The following is a 25172-nucleotide window of genomic DNA, read 5'->3' as shown; positions in this document are numbered from 1 at the left end:
CCCCACCCTGAATAAACTATTTTGGATTTTGATTAGAATTTCAAGAAAACAAAATATATAGTTTCCCCTGCCAAGACCATACACTGTATAACTTCACTTATGTAATAACCATAATAATGATAATTAAAATTTGATCACTGGAGGATTTGCTTCTGTGACTAATACTGTTTTTGACAAAATGTCTGCATCCTATTTGGGAGCAATAACCATGGATATGCATTTACTCAAAAAGTATAATTTTCAAGCTCAGAGTTTTGATTAATGTAACGCCAAGGATAGTCCACCTTGTTCTGGATGCCAGCTCTGCTTGCTCTCTGCTATGTCCTATTGGCCGCCATCAGAGCTCTCGGTGAAATCAGTCTGCTTAGTTGACTGTGTCAAAAGGGTGGGCATGAGACTAGGAGAGCAGGGCCTTCTAATAAACCCCTTTTGCTGGTGACGGGCTTTTCCTGCTTGGAATTCAAGTGAGAAGAAGTACATAATGACCCTTGTATATCACAAGGGATATTCAATATCCCTTGGACAGTAGGGGCTCAGAAGTCACTCATGGATTTACTATTTAACCATAACCTGCCCATGGAAGCAGTGCTTTACTTTCACATCTGAATTCATGTACCCTGACCCTGTAATTCTTGATAATCTGACCCCATCACTTGCATTCTTTGCAACACCTCACGAATGACAATTTGGAGATATTTATGGTGTTACTGTCTGCTAGAGATATCAGGAGTAAGGATGAGGAAGTACCAGTCCTCAAACAAGACAGCCAAGAGCATTCTCCAGCCCAGGCTGATGCAGCTGCAATGAGCATTCCACATGGTACTCAAGGCCTCTGCTTCCTGCAGGTGCAGGGGTCAGGACCTGAGGTGCCAGAGTTTGCTTGCTAAAGAAGGCCAGACAAGTGTCCCATTCTTCAGTGCTGAATAGGCCCTCTACATGCCAATCACCTTCCTCTACTAATTCTTGACCCCTTCCAAACTTCTTTCTTCTCCCACTTGCCAGCAGTATGAGTTGACACTCAGTTGGAAAAGTGCAATGAGGTCATATGTATATGTGGAGCTGTTCTAGCAAGTGGACAACTCATTTGGGCAATGAGGGAGGTGATGGAATGAGAGTTGGTTCTTTCCCCTCTGAGAGCACAGACTCAGGGTCCTTACTCCAATAATGTCAATAAAAGCCACGGTCAGAAGTCGAATGACTTACCCAAGGCTTCTCAGCCCATTACAGTATCGACAAAGAACCTAGTGCATGACCTGGCAGAGTAGGAGCTCAGAAAAATGTTACCTCTTATTTTTGATGTTAGAATGTAACTCCTGACACTCAGCCAAATTTCCTCTTCTATAAGTGATGAGTACTGACAAGGGCATTATGATATGATTCATTTGTCTTTTTAAATAGGTATTAAACACATATTTCTCTAATTTCTTCTTTTAAATTTATCAACACAATGACATTTCCAATCAATTTCATGTCAGTTGAGGATCTCTGATTGTTTTATTTGTTGCTTTCATTACAGTTAGGGGAAGAAGAGGATATAGAGATTAATGATAAAATAATTGATTCTTTTTCTAATTTCTCAAAGTTCTGCTTAGTTATGCACTTTTAATCTTTAAATATATTTTTTGGCTAGCAAACAATGTAATTGTCTCAAATACAATTAATCTCAGAAAGCCATACCTCCACAAATTGAGAATGCCAACCATTCTATCTAACCATTCTTCTTTAACACATTAGGAAGCCTTATTTTTCATCTGTAAGAAATGCTGTATGTTTGAACAGAAAATGGTGAAGCATATACGTGTGGGAGGCTGAAGCATTCAGAATGTCTTTCTGCTGCACATCTCTCAAGAAACCTGAAGATTCATTGTTTTGTAGTGAAAAATAAATAAATAATAAACATATTAACTATATATGTATTTTTAAAAATTAATTTATTTTTTATGATGACATTGGTCACTGAAATCCAAGGTTTTAGCTGTATACTTTAAAGGTAAGGTGCATATTTATATTGTGTGCTCACCTCCCATAATTAGATATCTTTCTGTCACCACATATTCGACCCCTTTTACCACATCTACCTTTCCCCTCCTCCTTACCTTTTGGTAACCATTAGTATATTGTCCATGTCCATAAATCTCTTTGTTTGTCCTATTCGTTTGCTGCTTTTAGGTTTATATACCACATATAAGTGATATTATGTGATTTTCAACTTTTCCTGTCTGACTTATTTCGCTAAGCATGATTATCTCAATGTCCATCCACATTGTTGCAAAGGGCAATATTTTATCTATTTTTATGGCTGAGTAATATTCCATTGTATATACGTACCATAGCTTCTTTATGCAATCATTTATCATAGCACCCTTTGGTTACTTCCATGTCCTGGCCACAGTGAATAATGCTGCTATGAACATCGGTGTGCAAATATCTTTTCTGATATGGGTTTTCAAGTCTTTGTGGGTAAACACCCACAAAGACTTGGATCATATGGTAGATCATATGGTAGATCAATTCTTAGTTTTTGAGGAACCTCCGTACTGTTTTCCATAGTGGCTGTACCAATTTATATTCCCACCAACAGCATATGAAGGTTCCTTTTTCTATACATCCTCTCCAACACTTGTTATGACTTGTCCTGTTGATGACAGCTATTCTAACAGGTGTGAGATAATAAATCATTGTGGTTTTAATTTGCTTTTCCCTAATAGCTAGCGATGTTAACCATCTTTTCACATATTTGTTGGCCATTTGTATGTCCTCTAGAGACAAGTGTTTTTCAGGTCCTCTTTCCACTTTTTCATTGGATTGTATTTTTTTGCAGTTGTTGTTATTGAGTTGTATGAGTTCTTTGTATATTTTGGATATTAGGCCCTTATCAGAAGCGTTGCTTGCAAATACAATTTCCCATTCGGATGGTTGTCTCTTTACCTTGTTGACAGTTTCTTTTGCTGAGCAGAAGCTTTTTAGTTTGATGTAGTCCCATTTATCTATTTTTGCTTTTACTTCTCTTGCCTTTGAAGTTAAATTCATAAAGTCTTCTTAAGTTCAAGGTCCTTAAGTTTGGTTCCTATGTTTTCTTCTATGCATTTTATTGTTTCAGGTCTTATATTCAAGTTTTTAATCCATTTTGAGTTAATTTTGGTGTGTGGTGATAGACAACAGTCTAGTTTCATTCTTTTGCAGGTGGCTTTCCAGTTTCTTGATCTTATAGGGGAGGTTTTTAGTTTTTCACCATTCAGTGTAATGTTGGCTGAGAGCTTATCATATATGGCCTTTATTATGTTAAGGTACTTTCCTTCTATACCGATTTTGTTAAGTGTTTTGATCATAAATGGGTGCTGTATCTTGTTCAAGGCTTTTTCTTTATCTATCGATATGATCATATGATTTTATTTTTTAATTCGTTTATGTGGTGTATCACATTAATCCATTTGCGTATGTTGAACCATTCCTGTACTTCTGGGATGAGGTACACTTGATTGTTGTATAATCCTTTTAATATATTGCTGTATCTTATTCGCTAGTATCTTATCTAGGGTTTTTGCATCTGTGTTCAGGAGAGATATCGGTCTTTAGTTTTTTTGTGTGTGTGTTATCTTTATTAGGTTTTGGCATCAGGGTACTAATTGGCCTTATAAAATAAGTTGGTAAGTATTGTCTCCTTTTTGATTTTTTGGAAGAGTTTGAGAAGAATAAGTATTAAATCTTCATTGAATGTTTGGTAGAATTCATTGGTGAAGCCATCTAGTTCTGGACTTTTACTTTCCTGTAGTTTTTTGATGATTGTGTCAATTTCCATACTGCTGATTATTCTATTTAGATTTACCAGTTCTTGATTCAGCCTAGGAAGGTTGTATTTTTCTAAGTACTGATCCATTTCTTCTAGGTTATTAAATTTTGTGTTATATATTCTTTCATGGTACTCTTTTTTTCCCCTTATTTATTTATTTATTTTTCAAAATTTTAATTAATTTCAAGTATATAGTACTTTGGTTAGACATGTATATATTTAATAAAATGATCCCCCCAATTGATCCCTCCCTCCCCGACCCTCCACCTAGCCAATGTATTAATGCAAATTGTATTCCCTATGCTGCTCCCCATCCTCATGACCATCCATCAGCTACTAATTTGTACTTCTTTAACCCTTAACCCCATTCTCTCAGCCTCCCAAACCCCCTCCTCTCTGTCTGTCACCAAATTTTCCACTATATTTGTGAGTTTGTTTTTGATTAGTTTGTTCTTTTTATTCCTTAGATTTCACATATAAGTGAAATTATGTAGTGTTTATCTTTCTCTTTCTGACTTAAATACCTTCTAGATCCATAAAAGCAATATATTTTTCCATCCCTTTCCTTTTCAAATGTAGGGGTTTTGTTTTCTTATCCTTTCAGCCACTCTATCTTTTGGTTAGAGCATTTAATTCTTTTCCATTTAAGGTACTTATGGTAGGAATATAGTTGGTACCATTCTTTATTCCTGTTTTTGATACGTGATTTTCCTTCTTAAAGAAGTCCCTCCAACATTTCCTATAATACTGGCCTGGTGGTGATAAACTACTTGAGTTTATTTTTGTCTTGGAAGCTCTTTATCTGTCCTCAACTCTAAATAATAACTTTGTTGGATAAAGTATTCTTGGTTGTAGATTTTGGGTTTTGATTACATCAAATATATTTTACCAAGCCCTTCTGTCCTGCATAGTTTCTTTTGAGAAATCAGCTGCTAGTCTTAAGGGTGTTCTCTTATAAGTAATTATTTCTTTTTCTCTTGCTGCTTTTAATATTGTTTCTTTGTATTTAACCTTTGGCATTTTAATTATGATGTGTCTTGGTGTGAGCCCCTTTAGATCCCTGATTGTTGGAATTCTCTGAGCTTTCTGTGGTTTTATGTCCATTTTTTTTTCACCAAGTTAGGGAAGTTTTCCATCATTATTTCTTCAAACAGCTGTTCAACGTCTTGATTTTCTTTAGAGAAATATTTGGAGCCTTAATAGTGTCCCAAATCCTCCTTAAATCATTTTTATAGTCTTGGCATCTTTTTTTGCCATTTGATTGAGTGTCCTGATTGGCTTTCCTGTCCTCTAGATAGGGCCTTTGATCCTCTTCTTTATTCACTTCGTTTATTCCTTTGTTTATTCCATTTAATATACATTTCATCTCAGATAAAGTGTTCTTCATTTCAGACTGGTTCCCTTTTATAATTTCCATTTCCATTTTTGTGTTTTTTATCTCTTTGTTGAATTTCTCACAGAATTTAACCAAAAATTCATTGAGCATCTTTATAACCAGTGTTTTGAACTCTGCATGTTAGATTACTTGACTCCATTATTTCTAGATCTCTGATCTGTTCTGTCATATGGTTTCTGCTTGTCTTCCCATTTTGTCTGCCTTTCCATGTCTGTTTCTATGTATTAAGCAAAGCTCCTAAATGTCCTGGTTTTATTAGTGTGGATTTGTGAAGTAGGCGTCCAGCGGCACAGTCCTATGCCCCTCTGGGTCCACCTGTTAAGATTCAGCAAGCAATCCACAGATGCTGTGCTTATAGTTGCCTCTAAAGGCCACAGCAGAAACTGAGGCCAGCTGCGTCCACCAGTGTAAGTCTCAGCAAGAAGGACCTAACTCACTGATGATACAACTGGATGTGGCTAGGGTGGGTCGTGATTTGGGGGAGGCGGGTTTCAGGGAGCCCTCTGGGTGGAGCGACCTCTGTTGTCCAGTTTGATGATGTCACAGTTTTGGTGGTGCTGTGTCCACACACTGAAATGGGGGAGGGCTCAACAATGGATACCGCCGGCACTTTTGTACAGAGCAAGTCTCACCCGGGCCCTCAGTCCAACAATGTCTCTCTGTAAGTCTCTATTGCCTCCTGGGCACAGCCAAATAGGAACTGGTGCTCAGAGTGAGCAGGTCCGTCACCACAAAAATCCACTCATGGACTCAGCTCCTTTAAGAGGCTTTTGCCGCTATTGCTGCCACAGCCTCCATCTCACTCAGCTGCTCAGGACCAGGCAGCCCCATGTCCTTGCCTCGTCCTACCTTCTGCCTTTGCAGAGTGGTTTCTTGGATTTCTCCCTAGTTGTATGGCTTGTTCATCTAGCTTCCAGGTGATTTTTCCTTACTGCTGCTCTTTGTTTCCATCACAACTTTTATTTGGTAGGACTTCTGCTAGTGAATCGACTTGAAGTTCTGGCCTGCTGATGGTGTCTTTTAAGGTCTTGATATCCTTATCTATCTGTATTCCAATTTCATGTAATTTATTTTCTTTGATGAGAGCAGTAGTACCTAGAGCTGCAGAGCCTGCTATTCTGAGTTCTAGAAGAAGGGGTATTAAGACTGGTACAGCCCATTTCTGTAGCCTGTCCTGGTGGAAGAAGTGGAGTCTGCCTTCCGGCCTATTGTAAAGGGACACTTGGGGGAGTAGAAAGACTAGGATACAAATATTAGTCTCACCTGAGTTGAAAAGATCAGCTGCAGCACAGTGAGTGAACCCGCTATCACATTCTAACCAAGTATTATTTGGAGCCTTATAGTATTTACCCCCTAAGATAGGTACTTTTATAGTATGATTACAGTTATCGAAGTAGGGTGACTGTGCCAACAGCTTGGAATAGTTATTTGAAAGTAGGCAGGTTCTTTCTTCTTGTATGTCTCCTAAGGTGAGTCGGGAATTTCCTATTCACAGCCTCATGCGCTGCTGAGCTCAGTTAAGATTAGGGGAGTTCCTACCCTGACATAGTAAGGGGTTTTGGGGTTTAGGCACAACCAGCAATTTTGTCCTATGTCTAGGGTGGTCTTATTTAAGGCCTTGTATATTGTCATTAGTATTGTTATAAATGCTTCTTCTGGTTCTGGTTGTGGCTGGGCAAATGCCTGGGGTTTAATAGCTGTTAGACTACTATCTAGAGGGGCTAGAGCTGGAGTTGGAATTGCTCTGGAAACAAAAGTTTTCTTAGGTGTAAGACTTTGGGGTAGTCCCAGAATTAGAAGTGATTTGTTGGGTCCTATAGGGTTAGCCTTCCTGGGAAGGTCCTTAACCTGTACAGTAAAATATAATCCTGAATCATACCTGGTTTTATATAATCTGATGCCCCATGTCTGTCCTGTGAGACAATAGTGTTGTCCCCCAGGGCTACTAGTTTTGATGGTGATTATGATAGGATTGCAAGAACCAAGAGAGCATGTAGACAGACTTGGTCCTCTTATTAATCTAATATGATCATCATTCTGTTTTTTATAATTAGCTATAGTGGAGATAGTCTCATAACCCCAGTTAGCAAAAGAAAATTGGCTTTTGCCCTCGCATCCAAGTCTCATATTACCCATGCAGCCAGATATCCCTGGGTAACGTCCCTAAGGACAAATATAGAGTCCTATCCCTAAGAGGCTTTCTCAGTCAATAATGTGCCATAGCCAGGTCCCCCCTTGTAGCCTAAGTATGCTCCCCTACTTGGAAGGATCCTGATCCAAGGTGGTGTCTGGCTATTGCAATGCTGAGGGGATCTCTGGCAAGCTGGCACAAGTCTATTCAGATCTCTGGAGTAATGTGGCTGGAGATGTTCTGGGCAATGATTTCACTGGTTTTGGTTACTATAAGCTCCCATCCTCTAGGCCAGTGTATGTTTCTGTGTGCCTGGGCTAAAAAGGAAAAAAGGAAGAAACAGAGGGTTAGACTTATGTACACTTGAGTCTTAGTCTTAAGGGCCCATCTTCCTGAGCTGTCCATTCTCATGCTGCCTTCACGTGGGAGTGATAAATCCATCATGGGATGTTGTCTACTTTAACTGCAGTGGGCGTCATAAAGTAGACAGTGAAGGGTCCTTTCCATTTGGGTTCTACTCCTTTGGAAGTAAACTCCTGGAGCCATGCTGAAACTGATGGGGAAGTCCATCCCCTGGGGCTGAGGGCAGCATGAACCTGGGACCAAATCTCCTTCTGTACACTTTGAAGGGCCTGCAAAGACTTAAGTAAGACAAGGTTATGTAGTTCTGCCTTTTTCTCATCTTCTATTCTAGGTACTAAAGGTGGGGATTTTCCAAAGAAAATTTCAAATGGGGTGAATCCATTAATGTGCAGAGTACACCTGGCTTGGAGAAGAGCAAAGGGAAAAGTTCTACCCAGGTCCCATCAGTTTCTAATCCTAACTTGACTAATGTCTCTTTTAAGGTCCGATTCATTCACTCTATTTGGCCCAAACTTTGGGACCGGTAGGCGCAGTGAAGTTTCCATCGCAAATTTAGGTAGCTAGCCAATTGTTGTGATACCTTTGCTATGAAGGCTGGCCCATCATCCAACCCTAAAGTTCTGTGGAGACCAAATCGAGGAAAGATTTCTTATAGTAGTTTCTTGGTAACTACTAAGGCAGTCTCTTTCCTGGTGAGGAAGGCCTCTACCCATCCTGAAAAAGTGTCTATAAAAACAAGTAAATATTTGTAGCCCCACACAGTCAGGGTTACCTCAGTGAAATCAACTTCCCAGTGGTCCTCTGGATAAATTCCTCTTTCCCTATGCCTCGGTTCTTCTATTTTCCCCTTCTTTAAATTTACTTTGGCACGAGCCAGGCATCATGAGGCAATCTCCTCTGCAGTTCTTCTCCCTTCTAACAAGTGAAAGTAGGGGTCTAAAGCTTGGAGCACCTTAGTTCACCCTAGGTGTGTGGTCTGGTGTAGTTGGTGGAGGAGAGTCCTTCCAAGGGCCCATGAGAGCCCAATTTTTCCATCTGGGGTTGTCCACCACTCCTATTGGTTCCTAGTGGCTCCCTTATCTTGAAAATATATGTTCTCTTTTGCCATATAGATGGGAGATGGAGGCAGTTCTGGGTAAGGGACAACTGTCAGTAGATGTGGTGGGGGCCTCACTGGCCTTGTGGCCACTGTTCTTGCCTCTGCATCAGCTCGTTGGTTTCCCGCAGCCTCGGGACTTTTCCCTTTTTGTTGCCCTTTACAATGAACAATAGCAAGAGCCTTAGGCATCCATATGGCTCCAAGTAACGCTAAGATCTCCTCCTTGTTCTTGATGTCCTTCCCAGCTGAAGTCAGAAGCCCTCTTTCCTTGTAGGTGGCTCTGTGTACGTGTGCAGTGGCAAAGGCGTATCAGCTGTCAGTGTATGTTGTGACTGCTTTATCCTTTTCCTATCTTAGTGCCTCAGTGAGGGCGATGAGTTCAGCCTTTTGAGCAGAAGTCTCATGAGGAAGAGCTTGTGACCAGATAGTGCCAGTTAGAGTTATGACTGCTGCCCCAGTGTACCTCCTTCCTTCCTGCATGAAGCTGCTCCCATCCGTGAACAGAACGTCATCGGCCTCAGGCAGAGGGGAGTCTTTGAGGTCTGGCTATGAGGAACACACAGCCTCAGTGAAATCTATGCAGTCATGAACGGAGGTCTTGGGGTCTAACTCTGGTAACAGATTAGCTGGGTTGATGACAGTAGCTTTGGATTTTAGCCATACGTTTGGGGTCATCCGGTGCCTCCCCGTTGTTGAACACCTTCTAGGCTATCTCGACAATTTGGGACAGGTTCATCTCTGCAAAACCTTCTAATTTTTTGCAATTTACACCAGATATCAAGTGCTGCCTGAGTAGCAAAGTTTTCATTAATTGCCCACTGGTTTTCAGAGGCCTCAGTATCAATGGAGGTGTATACCTGGTATGCCTCCTGTAGTCATTCAAGAAACACTCTGGGGGATTCCTGAGGTCCCTGTATAACTTCAGTTACCTTAGAAAGGTTAGTTGGCTGATGAGCAGCCATCCTAATTCCCCCAATTAGAATCTGGTGGTACTGATCTAATGCCGTTATCCCCGCCTGAGAATTGTGTCCCCAGTCTGGGCGGGTGGAGGGAAATTTCTCCTCAATCTGTTCCCATGCTTCCTCAACTCATCTCCCTCCTGCAGCTATCTTTTGTGTTTTAGCCCGAATGCGTCCGCGTTCTTTCACAGTGAAGAGGGTAACTAAAAGCTGTTGACAATCATCCCAAGTGGGGCAATGAGTCTGAAAGACACTTTCTAAGAGTCTTATTAATGCCTGGGGTTTTCAGAGAAAGGTGGATTCTGTGGCTTCCAGTTGTACAGGTTGCTAGTCAAACAAGACACGTAAACCGAAAGGGCCTGTCTGTGTGATGTCCCTGGGTTGGTCCTTCTCACAAGGGGAGGATTGCCAGGTTGGTGGTATCGGCTGGTGCCCCAGCCAGAGTGGGAGCGGGAGGCCCATAGGGGTGACCTGCCCATGTGTAAGGAGGTGAGGCAGTGCTGTTTGTCCTCTGTTGTCCTGGATTATAGAGTGAGGGAAGGTCACTGTCCTCCGGTGGAGATTGGAGGACTGAGGGACTGGGCTGTCTTGGAGATTTGATTGCTATATGTTTCGGGGTGCCCACAACTAAGACTTGCATCCCTAGAGAAAGGGCACACTGGCGGAGCCAAGGAGAGGGGTGCTGAACAAGGTTTAACCATTGTCCATGTAGGGAAACTGATTGGGATGTCCCAGGTCTCCCGTGACATTCTTCCAAACATTCCTCACCAACCCCTGTCAAAAGAACTCTCCGGAGGCCAGTTTGCACCAAAAGACAGCCATTCAACTTCACATAATGTCCTTAGTCTACCTGGAGAAAACTTTGAACCATAGTCAACTCCCTCTACAAACCTTTCTTTGAAATGTCACAGGAGACACCCAAGGGCGTCTTCTGTAAACTCGGGCCTCTCCCCATCACTTGCACAGAAAACACAAGACAGACACTCAGACGAGAACAATTACCCAGAGAGGTCTGCCACCTACAACCCAGACAAGACCAAAGACAATAGACAAAACCCTATGACAGGGGACAGGAGGCAGCATCCCATGGCCTGGCCACAGTCCTGGAGATATGACTGTGTCCAGTCTTTCCACAGACCCCCAATGACCGGTCGACAGAAAGGTATCTTTTTATCTAGACGCCGAGGCCTTGGAGATTCCCGGCGGGATCAGGAACAAAGAGTGCATCCTAGAGGTTGCGTCCTTGCCGATTGCATTGACTCCATCACAGCATTCAAGGGCTCTGGAACATCTCAGGGTGGCCACACCTTTGAGTCTGTCAGAGGGACAGCAACTGCTTCGAGGCCGGTCTGGTCTGAGATCTCAGGGCCGCTCCCCGAGATCTTCCTGGGACTTCCAAATGTTGTAGTCACCAGCCCCCAATAGACAAACAGACCACCAGAAAACAGTGAGTTATAGGAAACACACTCTTTATTCAGCCAGCCGGGTCTGCCAGGGGTATGCAGAGACCAAATCAAGCAGCTCCGAAATGTAGAGGTACGGGGTTTTTAAGCTCTAAACCCCTATTCTTCAACCTGTTTGAACACAAGTCTATTTTTCTTCTTTTTACTAACTATCAACCCACAGGTTGGTTATACAAGTGGGGGTACAGAAGCAGAAAGCTTATTGTTAGAGCATTATGTTCCCATGGGCAATAGACAAGCAGTAATTTTCCAGCCAGTACAGTATTTCTGCGATATCTGTTGTAATTTTCCCTCTTTCATCCCTGATTTTGTTTATTTGTGTCCTTCTTTTATTGTAGTGAGTCTAGCCAGGGGTTTGTCAATTTTATTAAACTTCTCAAAGAACCAGCTCTTTGTCGCTTTATTTTTTCTATTGTTTTGTTTTGTTTTCAATGTCATCTGTTTCTGCTCTAATTTTGATTATTTCTTTCCTTCTGCTGACTTTAGGCTTCATTTTTTCTTTTTCTAGTTTTTTAAGGTGAAGCATTAGGTTGTTTACTTGGGCTCTTTTTTGTTTTTGGAGGTAGGCCTGTAATGATATCAACTTTCCTCTTCTAACTGCTTTTCCTGTGTCCTAAATGTTTTGATATGTTGTACTGTCATTATCATTCATTTCTATGTATCTCTTGTTCTCTCTTTTTTTTCTTCTCTGACCCAGTTATTCTTCAGTAGTATGTTGTTTAATCTTCATGTATTTGTGGTTCTTCCTGCTTTTTTTGATAGTTAATATATAGTTTCAAAAGCATCATGATCAGATAATATTGTTGATATGATTTCAACTCTCTTATATTTGTTCAGGCTATTTCTGTGTCCCAGTATGTGGTCAATCCTTGAGGATGTTCCATGTGCACTAGAGAAAAATGTATAAGCAGCTGCTTTGGGATGAAAAGCTCTATAAGTGTCAATTATGTCCAGTTGGTCTAATATGTCATTTAAGGATGTTATTTCCTTATTGATTTTCTGTTTGGATGATTCGTGAAAATCCAACAGTGGGGTATTTAGGTCTCCTACTATGATAGTGTTTTGGTCTGTTTCTCTCTTTAGTTCTGTTAATAATTGTTTTACCTACTTTGAGGTTCCCTGATTAGGAGCATAGATATTAATAAGTGTTACATCTTCTTGTTACATGATTCTTTTATCATTATAAAGTGTCCTTCTGTATCTTTCTTTATCTCTTTTATTTTGAAGTCTAGTTCATCTGATATTAATACCGGTACTCTCAGTTTTCTCTCAATGCTGTTTGCCTGAAATATCATTTTCCATTCTTTTACTTTGAGTCTATATTTGTCTCTGGAACTGAAATGTGCCTCCTGGAGGAGCATAAGATTGGGTTTGTTTTTTTGACCCCATCTTCAACTCTATGACTTTTTATTGGTGAGTTCAGTCCATTTACATTTAGGGTGATTATTGAAATATGAGGTCTTCTTATAGCCATTTTATCTTTTGCTTTCTGGTAGCTTGGTGTTTCCATTGCTTCTCTGTCCTTGGGTGTCTGTTTTTCTGTTTTTTGGTTTTTGTTTTTTTGTTTTTGTTTGTTTTTTTTTGCTTGGGTTTTGTGAGTTCTCCCTCTGGCCCTTTTTATTTCATGTTATGTACTTCAGTTCTGAATCTTTGGTGTGTGGTTACCATTAAGAATGTATAAAGGATAGTTATATACACACAGTTATATACATACTGTATATAACTCTATCTGCCTGCTAGTTGCCTTACTCATAGTTATGCTTTTTTTTTTTGTCATCTTGTTAGGTGAGCTGACCTCTTTCAATATTTTCTTGTAAATTTTCTTGTAAATTCAGAGAACATTCTAAGGTTCCTAACCAGATGCAACAGTAGTTGTAGGAAGAAGAATTTTCAAGAAATATTTAAAATATAAAATTGGCAAATTAGACGCTGAGCATGTCAGAGAGAGGGACGTCTCTAGAATGATTTCCTTGATTCGAATTTCATAGGAGGGAAAAATATGAAAAAAAACTGCTTCACTTGTTAATTCACCAAACCTATAACTTTGGCATTGAAAAAAGTTAGTTTCATATACCGATGTATTTCAAACTGTACGTTGATTTTAATTCATGTTCTGTTCTCTTCTGGACACTAAATTCCACTTTATGCAAATGTCACATACTAAAAATTTTAGATTTGTCGCTCTTTTTTGTGGCACCTTGGAGATGGTCGGCTGCTTCAGGATGAAGCTGAACATCTCTTTCCCAGCCAGTGGCTGCCAGAAGCTCATTGAAGTGGACAATGAACGAAAACTTCATACCTTTTATGAGAAGTATATGGGGACAGAAGTTGCTGCTGATGCTCTGGGTAAAGAATGGAAGCGTTATGTGGTTCGAATCAGTGGTGGAAATGACAAACAAGGTTTCCCCATGAAGTAGAGTGTCTTGACCCATGGCTGTGTCTATCTGCTATTGAGTAAGGGGCATTCTTATTGTAGACCATAGAGGACTGGAGAAAAAAAACACAAATCTGTTCGGGGTTGCATTGTGGATGCCAATCTGAGTGTTCTCAATTTGGTCATTGTGAAAAAAAGGGGAGAAAGATATTTCTGGTCTTACTGTGCCTTGTCACCTGGAGCCCAAAAGAGCTAGCAGTATCTGCACACTTTTTGATCTCTCTAAAGAAGATGATGTCCTGCAATATGTTGTGAGAAATTCCGTAAACAAAGAAGGTAAGAAACTTAGACCAGAGCACCTAAGATTTAGCGTCTTTTTACTCCATGCGCCCTGCAATATAAACGTCAGAATATTGCTCTGAAGAAACAGAGTACTAAGAAAAATAAGGAAGAGGTTGCAGAATATTCTAAATTTTTGCCAAGAGAATGAAGGAGGCCAAAGAGAAATACCAGAAACAGATTGCTAAGAGACGGAGAATTCCTCTCTGAGAGCTTCTACCTCTAATTCTACATCCAGTCAAAAATAAGATTTTGTAAGAGTAACAAATAAATAAGATCAGACACCAAAAAAATTTTAGATGTCAAACAAACAGAATAAGGGTGATTATTCTCTTTACAAAAGAATTATTTATTTTATAAAATATATCTTTATATGACATCTTTAAATTGTCAGCTCTAAATATGATTTAATGTACTGCTCCTCAGAAACAATTTTATAAAAAAGATACATATGCATACTTTCAAGTTGATTTATGAGTTTTTTTCCCGATATATGTTTTTTAGAAAAAGTGGCAGGTCAGTGTTTTTTAAGTTAAATTCATTCATTCATTCATTCAATTAACAAATAGTTATTAGATTTCTATTGTATGCCAGAGACTGTCCTAGATATTTTAATTGTAGCAGAGAAATGAAACAGAGAAAAGTTATTGTCTTTGTGTAATTTTCATTCTAATGGATTCTTCTTTTTTTATCTCTTTTTAAAAATAAGATGTGCTTTTTTTTTTTTTGCTTATTTTTAAGGTATTTTCTAGCACAATGCCTTGCATATAACGAGCACCTTCTATATATTTATTCGATTGAATAAATTCTCAATAGACAAATACTTACTCTAATAATATATTGCATATACAAATTTGCAATTTTAAATATTCTTATCTATGGTCAGATTCAGACGAGATGACTATATATTCTCAGTTTAAAAATTTGAGATAAATAGTCACAATGTTTAAGTTATTAATCAGAAGAAAAAGACACTATGATTTGAATACTCAGTTTGCTCACTTAATCAAATAGTGTACCATCTTTCCACCACTTTAAACTTTTACATACTATTATATAGCAGATTAACTTGCGTAAATGTTTTATAATATGCAAAGCACTTTTATATAGCAAAGGAAGAATGAGATTTTAAAGCCATTATTTTTCTAATATTACCTGTGTGGCCACAAAATTTCCTTTCTCCTTTTCCTCCTGAGGAGCAGATCTTGATTTTTGGCTGGGCACAATTGTCTCCTAGTATAAGATATATCTCCCAAGCTCTCCTGAAGCTAGATCTTGTCATTAAATTTTGGCCTATGAAATGTGAGTGAAAACATCAGTAGTACTCCAGGGAGGCTGTTTAAAGAGAGCAGATTGATTTGAGAGAAAACCCGTTTTGCCATTTGGTTTTTCCTCTTTCCTCCAGCCTAGAATAAAGACAGGATGATTATAGTTCCAGCAGTCAGTATGGGACAAGAGGGGACCTTGAAAGTAGAAAGTTGGACCCTAGACCCTGCTGACACCATAAGCCGCAATATCAGACCTGGTATTGCCTACTATGTACCTGAAAGAAAAATCAATTTCTGTCATGTTTTAGCCACCGGTATTTTGGGTTTTTCTATCATATCCAGCCAAACTTAGTCCTAAAATATACAGCTTGTAATATACTCCTGTCAACTATACTAGTGAAGAGTCATATTTCCTCTACTACAGTAAACTGTTTTTAGCTCATATTTTTCCTTCAAGCTACTCTTAAATACCTTTTAAACCTGATTTCACCTAAGTTTATATGTTAGGCTGAGAAGAAAGTTAGGCAAACTGATTTGCCTGTGATACCCTCTGTGTTGTAGGGCAGGAGGCCTAGATTCTCTCACCTCATCAGACATATGAGCTATTGAAAAGGAAAAAATCAACCACTTCTGGTCAATTTTTTTTTTTTAATTTTTATCTCATCAAATTATCTTTGTATATCTCTTACAAGAGGAAAAAAAGGCTTCTAAGTCAGCAAACCAAAAAAGCCTTGTAACAGCCTGCAAGATATGGTTTGTTGTTAAGTCTCCTACCATCTACTGGGACAGCAAACTCTAAGTGGTACATCATCATAGTCCAAATTAGCAATGCAGACATTACTAATCAAACTCAATACTCTCACCTGTTAGGTCCTGACCTGCTTCGGAATCCTTGTCAGTATAGCTCACCACACTAAGCTTCTCCTTGTTTACATGTTAGCCATTAGCCTTTTTAAATCCATTTGATATCACCTCTTCTTAGGTTGCTAAGCTATTGTTTAGTGCTTGTTAGCAACTATAACAGGATGCTAAAATGGGACTCTTGCTGTTTCCATTTTAGCTTGGGCCCAAATGCTTAAATAAAATGATGCATTTCCAAATCAAGGTATTATACAGGACATTCTAAATCAAAGTGTTATACAGAGCTTGGAAAGAAGGTGGACAAAGCTAGTTTTGTGATAGTAATGGGAGCTGCAGTGAGAACTACCTGCCCAGTGGGGGATTCTCCAAGAAACCCACAAAATTACCTAGAAAGAGTCAGAGTCAGCTTTGAGCATTCACCAAGCCCAAGTGACACAATGTCAGATCATGACGTTGCCAGTGAGAACTGGGTGGAGGAAGGTGGTGAAGGGGGACAGATGCAGCTGATCATGGCCCCTACCCCACTGTGGGTGTTAGGCCTGACCCACAGAAGTGACTGTTCTCACTTGCTTAGCTTGGAGTGTAATTATTACACTGAAATGGACACTTTGTTGCTGCTCTGATGACCCATCAGTGTAGGAAGGACTTTTGGACCTGCCAGAGATTTCATGCAGAGGCCAGGAAAGAACCAGTCCTTGAAAGAGGTTATAAAGAGCTGTGGCAAGAAAGGGTCAAGTTACTTCATGCTGCCCTCCACTGCCTCTACCCCTCACTGGGTGTCACTTGCTCGAAAAAATAGCCACACTGCCTTCAACACTGGGCCCCTCATGGCCCATAGGCAATGTGGGAATCCAGGGCCCTGGAACTACCTATCCCATTTGAAAGAGTTTCCACCGTAGCTGCTCTTGAAAATTAGAAAGGATATTTCCTGACACCTGGAGCACGAGAAGAATAAGGGTCAGTCTTCTCAAAGTGTCACATTAAACTTGAAATGTTGTCTGGCCCTCCTTAATGGCATTTCCACAGCGACTTGCTGAATTTGTTTGATCACTGGGAAAGTCTAAACCAGTTAAATTTTCACTATTTCAAACATAGAAAGCTGACGTTAGTAAATTCTGCAGAAGGTGGAGGTATCTCTAGAATACTATTATGACTAGATTTACCTTAAGTTGAAACTTTATGGGGTCAATAGGCATCTTCCTCAGAAACTCAGCCAAGCCACTTACCATAATTTTTAAAACTTCGATGAGAACCTGGGCTTACTTGAAACTGTATAAATAATATCTTAAATTTCTTCTTCCACTTTTCTCTAGCTCAATTTCATTTAGCTGTGTACTGTACAATTTTTTTGTATTAATAAGGATACACACAAATAATACTTTTTGATTCTTGAGTCACTCTTGCTTCTGTCATACACATTTAATTTAAGGAACAAGGCACTAAAAAGTAAGAATTATCCAAGTAATTTATAGTAATGCAAAGTTTGGCTCGATAAGCAGATCAATAGCCTCTATAAGGCCTAGGGCAAATAGAGAGAAAAAGTCATTATCTAATATGGAAATATCTGCCTGGATATTTCCAATTGATCTTAACTGAAAATTTTCTTGGCCCTAAAAGCATGATAATATTCCTGAAACAGCATCTAGACAAGGACACTTTTTTGTAACAACATCCATCATGGAACTTTCCAATTTCATGTCCTCCTGCCATTTGGTAATACACAGAAAAAAAAGAGACCCAAAATTATCTCCAGTATTTCTTTCGGCAAAGCTCAAAGAGCCTTCAAATGTACCTGTATTTAGATTCCAGCTGCATTCATTCTATTATGATAGTAGAGGGTGTTTGTTATCATGACTACTAGATATAGCTTTTGCCCTGCCCCTTTACAGAGCAAATAGAATTAGAGCTATTTGTAGTTTTCCATGGACAAAGTGGATAATGTATCCTATGTAAAAAATAGGAAAAATATTATCTTATAAGTTTAATGAGGATACCAGTAAGCTCTGTTCCAGTCTGAGGGTCTAGATCTTGCTCAGTTCATCAGGAACCCTGCCCAAGTATAGGATGGGAGCTCCTTTTAGCACACAAGGGCCCCTCAGGATTTCTTTTAGGTTTACAGATATCCTGGGGAGTTGTGGGGAGGTGTCTGCACAAGGAAGTTGGACAGAAGCAAGCCTTGTGGTGCCTCTGCTAGTCTTTCAGCTGGCAAGGCACAGAGCAAATGGGGCCCAGGTTTATCCTGCATATGTATAGAAGTGGAGGAGCTGGAGGTCTCCACATATGTGAAGTCTGGGTAGTTAGTGATGAAGACACCATTCAAGGCAGCTCCAAGGCACGTGAGAGGCAACCAGCCTCTTGGTCTATTCCTTCTGACCCTCCTATCATCCCCTAACAGCCTTCTCTCCTTATTCCGACTATTCCCTCTTACACAGGTCCCAAGCAACTGAGTCTCCATTTCATAACCACTACTTGCAGCTCTCTCTTCTCTGTGAGAATAGGAGGCTGCTATTATACACTGTCTTCGCTATCTTCCCAGACAGCTGAATTCTCCATTTTTCTTTCACAAACAGACCTTGATTTGACTGTCTGAACCACAGCCCAATCATTACCATCTGAAGCCAATCTGAATTGTTCCCTTAGGGGCCAGGAAGACTCCTTCTTCAAATACCTTTGTAAACCTTCAAATAGACCCAGATCTTAGTCCTACAATAGGCCCACTAAGAAAGGTTGATAAACCCACACTAAACACACAATTCTAGGCATTGAGTGTTCACTAGAATGTTCCCTCAGGAGAACAGTAAATTTGCTCAAAAGTAATGCGTAAGAATAATGTGTGTAGTTTTCTTATGTCAAAGAATATCTTAACCTCTTTTATGACAATATGTCTGAATGAAATCGTTATCTCTAATTTATACAACTTTGAGACATTTTAAGTGAACTATTTCAAGAACTGAATGGAAAAAATTTATTCACATGTATCCTAATTGGTTGAAATTTTCATAAGGAAAGATTTATGAGCACTTTATTACCTACTCTGGTAGAATAAAAAATGACCAGCTCTACCCACACTCTGTGTTGTCTATGCCCTAATCCTGAGACTGTGCTTAATGGGATCCTAAGAATGGAGTTTGAGAATATGTAATATCGATTTACAGAGAGATTTTGCTAATGGGCTTAAGGTTACTAGGCAGCTGACATTAAGAAAGAAAATTATCCTAGTGGGTCCAATGAGCCTCTAAGCAGAAAAACCAGCCAAGCTACTCTGCACCTAGCCTTCTAAAGAACAGAAAGTATGAGGTAAATTTATATTGTTTTTTTTTTTAAAAAAAAAAAAAAAGAAAATAACTGAATGGGAAGTGGGTGGGCCAAAGCTCTCTTTCCGAAACAGTTTATAGGTTTTCTCAAGCACATAAAGCTATCAACACCCAATTTCCAGGGTAATAATTTTTATCCAAAAAGATTCTTATTTTTTTCATCAATATTTATACCTGAGATATGTCGAACTCACATTGTGTGCTGGCTATCAATTATTTATTTCTCACCTCATTCTATGACATAGTTTTTATCAAAATCTATATTTTACAGGTGAGGAAACCGAATGGAAAAGTTAAAAAAGGGTATATTCCGAACAGTATAATTTCGGGGTTATAAATATAGACATGTTTAAGGATCTTTATACAGAAAGCCAATTTAATTTCTGGAAAATTTGTACTCTGACTCGTGGACACACCCAGCAGGCTACATGATCTTTTTTACCACACGCTCAACAAAACATTGAGGATTGCCTTTTAAAGTAGTTAATTATTTGATAGGGAAAAATAGTGGCTTATTATAACTATTTTAATTGTTTTTATTTTAAATTCCCTGTTTTCTAATGGTTAATTTTATAATCCCTCTGAATTTTGTGGGGAGTAAACATAGCATAAATCTCAAATAAATGGATTAAATACTTCATTTTTTTTACCTGGTGCCAGCTTGTTACAGAAATAGGACCAGCTTCTGTACTCAGAAACCAGAAAGAAGTTTGCTCTTTTCTTCTCCTCAACAGCCAGTGTATCAGCATCATCAGAGAAGCTGAGAGCAACAGCCTAAAGTGATTGGAAACATATGGGCATACCCGTGTCAAAACTAGGTTGTACCTTACTCTGCTTTTTCTCCTTTCTTATATAAACACATTGCTGGAACTGACATGTGTCAGTGTCTCCACATTCTGAGAATTTTACTCAACTTAATGAGTATGTGGTTATCAAACATGCAAGTTCCCAAACCTGTGCTTGAGTATGAGAAAGTAGGTCAAACAGGAGCTCACTCCTGCTGCAACGCCTTTCACACTGCATCAAAAGGGTTGCATCAGACAGAATGATGGGTGTTGCAAGGGGCAGAGATCATAAAATGTTTGCCACCACCATGCTCAAAGAACTTCATTTTTGCTTTTCTCTTAACACTTTCTACCCAACAAGCATCTGACTCATTGCAAGAGCGTAGTGCTTTCTGGAAAGATTACAGCTTTAAATAAAATCTACAATCACACAATAGAAAAAGAAAAATCAGATTGCTAGCTATTATAGAGTACATTTAAATTCTCAAGTGTGAAGATTCCCAAATACAAACCATTGTTTTTGATCCATCTCTAACCAAAATAGCTAAAAAGAATTGAGAAGCAGCAGGAGAGAAACTATATTCTCAAAAGAAGCAGACTTTCTGCTTTGGTAGATTTGTCTTAGAGCAGAAGTGTGTCATTCAAAAAATTGTATCTCTCAAAAGGTGAGGTAAAGACTACTCTAGAGCAGCAGGAACAATGTTCAGATGAAAGGTGTATCCATTTCTATAGCTTCTGTAACAAATTACCACAAAGAGGTGGTTTGAAACAACATAAGCATTTTATAGTTCTGGAGGCCTGAAGTCTGAAATGAGTCTCACTGTCTTAAAGTCAAGGAGTGTCAGTGAGGCTGTTTCTTCTGGAGGTTCTTGCTATTTCCAGCTTCTAGAGGTCACCCACATTCCTTGGTTCATAGTCTCATTCCATCTTAAAGCCAGCAATGTCAGGGCATCTTTCTCACATGGCCATCTCTCTGATTCTTTCTTTCTTTTTTTTTTTTTTTACCTTCCTCTTATAAAGACCCCTGTGATTACATTAGGCCCACCCAGATAATTTAAGATAATTGCCTCATCTCAAGATCAGCAATTAGCAACATTAATTCCATCTGAAACCTGTGATATAACCTAGTCACAGGTTCCAGGGATTAGGACAGAGACATCTTTGGGATGGGTCATTCTTCTGCCTCCAATAAGAGAGGGCCTGAGCAGTAGATCAGACATTCCACCTTCTTAGAATTCCTATACTCTAGGATCTGGTTTTTAATATGACTTATTTACACTCTATGAATATTTTTATCCTCGTCCTACCACCAATATGCTTCCTCTACTTACTCAGTTTTTGCTTCTTTATAAGTTTGGCTAGAACATGGCCATGGCTTTTATGACCCCCCTTTACTCTATGCCATCTTTTCGATGTTTGTCACTAGCACCAACTGACTCCATCTCTCCATTCTCTAAGTTCAAATTTCCAAGACAATGCATTTGATTACCCCAGTTTATTTTAATGTGCCAGAGTTTGCTGGCCAGTCAATGGGTTGCCTTCCCTCAAGTCAGGTGCCCATTCCTGGTCAAATCAGCAGAGGTCAGGAAATAAGTGTGGCATGCCATAGAATGTGGCTAGTGCATCATTGACTGGGCAGGCAATGACATTGTGTAGGGTTATGAAGGGCCAGTTGCCTGTAGCAGGGAACTTGGGCAATGCAAATACCAAGAGAAACTAGCCTTGTCTTCAGATAGACTTTGAAGATTGACAGGTTAGCGATTTATTTATTATAATCATAAAAATATAAAATTATTTGTTTAATTGGCAAGAACTAAACCTAGATTAAAATCAGGTATGTGGAATGTCACTTTGGTGCATTTGTGAAAGCCCAATGAATCAGAATGCTAAGACAGTAAGATCTTCTGATTAAGTGGGTTTCTCAGTTAATGATAATCGTTCAACAAATGAGAATTTATTGAACACTTACTAAGCACCAGCCATAGTTCTAGATCTGCGATTATAGAAGAGATGAGATAGATGTGACCTCTGCCCTTTTGTACATCAACAATTAATATTTTAAAACTCTCAAAATATATTAGTCTATTCTCTCAAGTAGATCAAACAGAATTGGGTTTTTATGGCTAAAAATGTTAAAGATGATCTTACTGTATTGATTTACATAAATCAATACAATGGAGAAAAAAAGGGGAAGCAAGACTGACAATATACTTCCTGCAAGATTCTTCAGGAATTTGTTATTTGAAATCTAAGCTTTTTGGATTAGTTCGTTTGTCTTGATTTGTATCATTCTTTTATATTACACATACAGAAATAAAAAGAATGTTTATAGAGTTTCCTGTGAAAATTAATTTTGAGTAATTGAAGTTTCATTTTTATTTTCACTCATTTTAATTACACATAGTACTTATGAAAGTTTTGATGATATTATCTTTGTTAACTTTTAAAAATATATGTATGTCATTTTAAAATGTAAAAATCCTAAAGGCTTATAATGAAATCTATAGCCCTTTGCTCTTTTTCTCCAAGTCCTATTCCCAGCAGTAACCACTCTCTTCTTTTCTAGCTGTTCCTGCTTTCATTTACCAATATCATTCCAAACAATATTCTTTAACTGTAATTTTTTATTCTATATATTTAAGTAATATTTTTTATTTTTTGCCCTAAAAGAATAATATGACCTACTCCTTCTCCTATCCCTACTTCTTTTCATAATATTCCCTCAATATAATTATGACACAACTTTTGATGAAGTCCAATATCACCCCCTTCACTGACTTGTACATTATGCCCAGATCCCTTTATTGTAAAATTCCTCATTTTTCTTAGAATAAGGATTTGCTTTGTTTTTATCTGCCAGATATTTAATGTAGTTATGGCTAATTTTTCCAAATACTTCTTCATTATTGTCACATGCTCATTTGTAATATTTTCCAGACACTCAAACATGTCAGCTACTTTTTGTGGCTCTCCCTGGAGCCCTCAACTCTCTGCTTCACACTTCCTACCCAGACCTGCTGCACACACTTTATCCTGTCATTTTCCTTCAACGTCATCTCAGGATTTTTCTTTTGCTATTCTATTGTGATAGATTCTCTTTTCTGAACCTATATTTCCCTCCTTCTCGGTTTACTCCTTTGTTTTGGTGGAGCATATTCTCTGGTAGTTTCCTAAGAAAGTAAAAAGGAAAACATTTTGAGGGCTTTGAAAATTTCTTAACTCTAACTTCAATGTGTATAGGCTATAGAATTCTGGATTGAAGAGCACTACTACTTAGCATTGCTCCTTTGTTTCCTAACTCTGATACTACTATTCAGGGATCTAATGCTGGTTTGATTCATGAACCTTTGTAGATTGTTAGGTACATTTTCTTTCCAGAAGCTTTCAGAACCTTTTTCACTGCACAACTTTATAATGACAAGCTCTGGTGTGGGTCTTTTTTTATTTGTTGTGCCGGGTACTCAGTCACTTCAGAACTCAAGTCCTTCAATTCAGAAAAAATACTTCATTTTATTGCTTTGATAATTTTATGTCCCTGTTTTCTCTCTTCTCCTTTATGAAACTCTTATCAGTTTATACTGGATATTCTCAACTAATTTTCTAATTTTCTTATTTTTCTCCCATATTTTTAATTGCTTTGACTCCACTTCCACTTTATGTGAGATTTCTTCAGTATTACCTTTATTTCCTTAAATTTTGATCAAAAAGAGATTTCTTTTGATTATTTTATAGTATCTCATTCTTGTTTTATTTATTTATTGTTATTTAGACCCCCCACACCTGGTCTTCCTAGGTGGTCTCTCATCCAAGTACTAACCAGGCCCGGCCATGGCTCTACTGGGGCACAAACCCAGGACCTTCTGCATGTGAAGCAGATGTGCTAATGCCTACCTTATGGAATCACATTCTCATTCTTGTTTTAGATATAATATCTTCTTTTGACTTACTGGGAATATTAGGTTTTTTTGTTTGTTGTTTTTTTTTTTTCTATTTTTTATTTTGAAATAATTATAGATTGGCAATAAGTTGCAAAGATGACGCAGGGAGTCCCAAGTATCCTTTACCCTTTTGCCCAGTTTCTTCCAATGGCTATATCTTACATACTTGTAATGCAATATCAAAAACAGGAAACTGACATTGGTACAATGCGTATGTATAATTCTATGTCTTTTATCACATAAAATACATCAACACAAAGATCACCCTTGTTCTACCCCTTTATAATTTCACCCTCCTTCCTCTACTATAGAATATTATTTATTAAAAATATTTGTTTTCAGCATGTTTTCTTCATGTTCCTTCTTTCATTCTTTATTGCTATCTCTCTTTCATTTTGGAAGTTACCCACAAATGTCTGGTGATTTTGCCAATCCATTCATATTTAAGTATGAAGCTAATTGTGAGCTCAGTTGTGACAATTTGTGGGCTTCCCCACAGGGAGATCAAATTGTGATGTTCGCCTTTTCATTAGGGGGTCCTCCAGTGTTCGTACCTGGGATCTTTTTGTAGGTTCATTCACAGACTCTAAAGAAGAATCCTCAGATCTTATCCCTAGGGATGAGGAGCACTGTAAACCTGGCTGCCAACTTCTTGAAAGCAAAGTATGGGGAGAAGGCGCGAATGCCTACTATACAATGGGCAGATTTGTGCTTAATTTTCTTGTTTTCAACTTGTATCCACCCCATCGCTCCCCATTCCCCTTCACTGTGATTCTCCCAAATTTCTTGAGTTTGATTTCTCTAGAGAATAAACTTTTAATGTCTGAGAGGTGGGAGGGCAGTTGCCTAACTTCACAAGAATATGAAATGGTGTCTGACTGCTCCATAGACAGACTCCTAACCAAATCTCCCCTTCTTAGCCCTTTACCTCACAGCACCTCACACCTGTGTGAAACCTTTCTGTGGGTATGAAGAGGAATTCTTGGCTTTTCATCATGCTCCTTCTCGGCAGACACCAATGTTAGTTACATATCCTACATCACCCAAAATTTTGTTGAAATCTCTCTCATCTGATGCTATCCAATTCACTTC

At 38.7% G+C, this 25172-nt stretch overlaps 1 protein-coding gene and 1 pseudogene across 2 annotated transcripts in view; one reads left to right on the top strand and one right to left on the bottom strand.

Moving 5' to 3' along the window:
- Nucleotides 1-25172, bottom strand: part of RUBCNL (rubicon like autophagy enhancer) — an 87770-nt gene that overhangs the window by 2271 nt on the left and 60327 nt on the right. Inside the window, exon 14 of one of the 2 annotated variants that reach the window (XM_016123596.2) lies at nt 15070-15207. In XM_016123596.2, coding sequence (XP_015979082.2) covers nt 15070-15207 — 138 coding nt within the window. Of the gene's footprint in view, nt 1-14300; nt 15208-25172 lie in introns of those variants that run through there. The other variant, XM_016123591.2, reaches the window with a different exon arrangement.
- Nucleotides 13407-14162, top strand: LOC107499454 (annotated as a pseudogene).

The sequence above is a fragment of the Rousettus aegyptiacus genome, unplaced genomic scaffold (assembly GCF_014176215.1).
Source record: "Rousettus aegyptiacus isolate mRouAeg1 unplaced genomic scaffold, mRouAeg1.p scaffold_m13_p_11, whole genome shotgun sequence".
Taxonomy (NCBI): Eukaryota; Metazoa; Chordata; class Mammalia; order Chiroptera; family Pteropodidae; genus Rousettus; species Rousettus aegyptiacus.
The sequence above is the reverse complement of the archived record's forward strand: the minus strand, read 5'-3'. Positions and strand labels throughout refer to the sequence as shown.